General features: G+C 46.7%; 1 protein-coding gene across 2 annotated transcripts in view; it reads left to right on the top strand.

Moving 5' to 3' along the window:
- Positions 1 to 449: 449 nt before the first annotated feature.
- Positions 450 to 2,316, top strand: part of slc9a1a (solute carrier family 9 member A1a) — a 92,774-nt gene continuing 90,907 nt past the window's right edge. For both annotated transcript variants that reach the window (XM_063199227.1, XM_063199226.1), the window contains exon 1: positions 450 to 896. In XM_063199227.1, the coding sequence (XP_063055297.1) occupies positions 578 to 896 (319 nt within the window). In that variant the 5' untranslated portion in view covers positions 450 to 577. The remainder of the gene's footprint in view (positions 897 to 2,316) is intronic.

The raw sequence follows: 2,316 nt of genomic DNA, 5'->3' as shown, positions 1-2,316 counted from the left end.
TGAGTGTCCTAAACAAGCAAAGAGAATTGCTTGTGCGCGTTTACTAGCCTACACGTCCAATGTGCAACTGGCGGTGTGGTATCCGGAACATCTTCCAAAGTTGACAGAGCCTCTGCTGTTGGTCTATGGGCTGCGGGAATGGAAAGAGGCGGATCGGAACGCGCGACATTGCCTATTAAACAAACCAGAGACTGAAAGTGATGACAGCGATGTTACAGGACAGAATACCCAACCAGCATTTTCAATTCAGGTACACTTGCGAGGCATTAAACTACTGAAGTTTTTGAACATCAGCGAAAGATTGATTCATCCAAGAAGAGACGCCATCGGCTCGGGTTATTTTCCACACATTTCCTGCTTTGCAAGTCGGCCAGCGTACCTGGTTAGGGTGTGCTGTCTTTCTTCACCTCTATTCATTCTCGAAGTAAACGGAAGGACGACGAGGACAGAACTGCATCTGTTGGATCGTTATGAGCGTATTTGTTAAAAGCGAGACCAAACACACATCTGGCACACATAGACCCATTTGTTTTCGCTGCATGTGTGGCGTATAGCCCATCCACGAAGTTTTCTTAACATGTTTCAACACCTTTTGCGCACAGCCTCCGGCTGTAAAAGTTTGTTGGGGAGAAGACTTGTTACAGTTGCACTTCTTGTGTACCTGGTGGGTACTGTCTTGCCACTCGGGGCAGCTAGTTCCCCCGATATCAGCGCCAGGGATGCCAACAGTGACCCCAACCAGCATGACGCCGGCCAGGACCAACACGACCATGGCCACCACAACTCGTCTGGAGGAGGCGGGAAGGCCTTCCCCGTGCTCTCTTTCGACTTCGAGCGCATTAAGATGCCCTTTGAGATATCCCTATGGGTACTATTGGCTTCCTTGATGAAGTTGGGTAAGTACATCACTAAAACATGCACCCATTCCCTTCATACACGCCCCCCCCAACCGGGTGCTGAACTGGACTGCACTATTAGTCTTACTCGATTGTTTCGACGGGACTATTCTTATCTCTATGTTAAGTAGCAGCTTACTGTTGCCAGTAGTATCACTGAAGCGAAACAATGTTGCAAGTTTCAGACCACTGCCAGTGCCAGCCAGTCTGTCAGCCAGCCTGTCACGTTGAAGGAAGGAAGCCTGTTACTGAAACCCACGGGGAAGTGTGATTATAGGCTAGTAGCACCAATACCTAGAAGACGACAGAGGGCATTGGGGTTTCACTTGCTATTACATATTATTGACATTCGTATGACGTCGGGGGAAAGAATGTCTTATGGCGGATGGCAGGTGATAACGCATGTTTGAACATTTAATTGCAAAGACTTCTGGGATTGCCCATGTCTTTATCCAGAAGGTGTCAGTATCCTCATTAAGGCCTGTGGAAATAATCTACTCTACACTGTTCTCAGTGCAGTGGACTGCAGTTTTCTCAGCCGTTATAATGAGTTATAATCATCTTCAGTACTCAGCCTTTATAGTGTTCAAAAGCTAGTATAGTGGTAAGACGAAGATGTGCTTTCTGAAGGCTGTCAGAATGACCCATTTCTGTTGAACTTTAGCGCAGATAAAATCCACAGCATGCTATACAGACAGGCTCTCAAATAGGAAATACTCTGAAACATTGAACACTGTGGGCCTCATTCATACTGCAGTCTTCCAAACTTACTGTGCACAGTTTTAGACCATGGACTTGGCAGCATGAATTCAATGGTAGTGTAACAACATTTCTATGGCACTACCCCTTTTATAAATTAGCTGTTACTAGAATGGCAATGACCAAGTCAAAATGTATTACTAATGGCCGTGTGCACTGTCATAGTGGTGTAGTACTATGGTAGTTAAGGTTTTTCAGTGACTATTACAACATCCCAGGGGCGGGATGGGACAGTGTCTGGTTAGGGGCTACCTTATTACTACTAGTGCTACTACTACTACTGCTATTACTGCTACTACTACTACTACTACTACTACTACTACTACTACTACTACTGCTACTACTACTACTACTACTTCTACTATTACTTCTACTATTGCTACTACTATTACTACTACTCAGGGCAGCTGACAGCTTTGGCTGGGCCCAGGACAAAATAATCTGCAAGGCCCTCTCAGGCTGAGAGTCTCAGCTCAGCGTTGTCATTGGGTTTTGTCATTGGGAGTCCTGCCGTGTCCCCTGCTGCCGTGTACTGGCTGCCAGGAAGGAGAGAGAGAGAGAGAGAGAGAGAGAGAGAGAGAGAGAGAGAGAGAGAGAGAGAGAGAGAGAGAGAGAGAGAAGGCTGTCGTGTACTGGCTGCCAGGAAGAAGAGAGAGGGGGG

Source organism: Engraulis encrasicolus, chromosome 5 (assembly GCF_034702125.1).
Source record: "Engraulis encrasicolus isolate BLACKSEA-1 chromosome 5, IST_EnEncr_1.0, whole genome shotgun sequence".
In the NCBI taxonomy this organism is placed as follows: Eukaryota; Metazoa; Chordata; class Actinopteri; order Clupeiformes; family Engraulidae; genus Engraulis; species Engraulis encrasicolus.
Note: the sequence above shows the minus strand (reverse complement) of the source record. Positions and strands in the feature narration are given on the sequence as shown.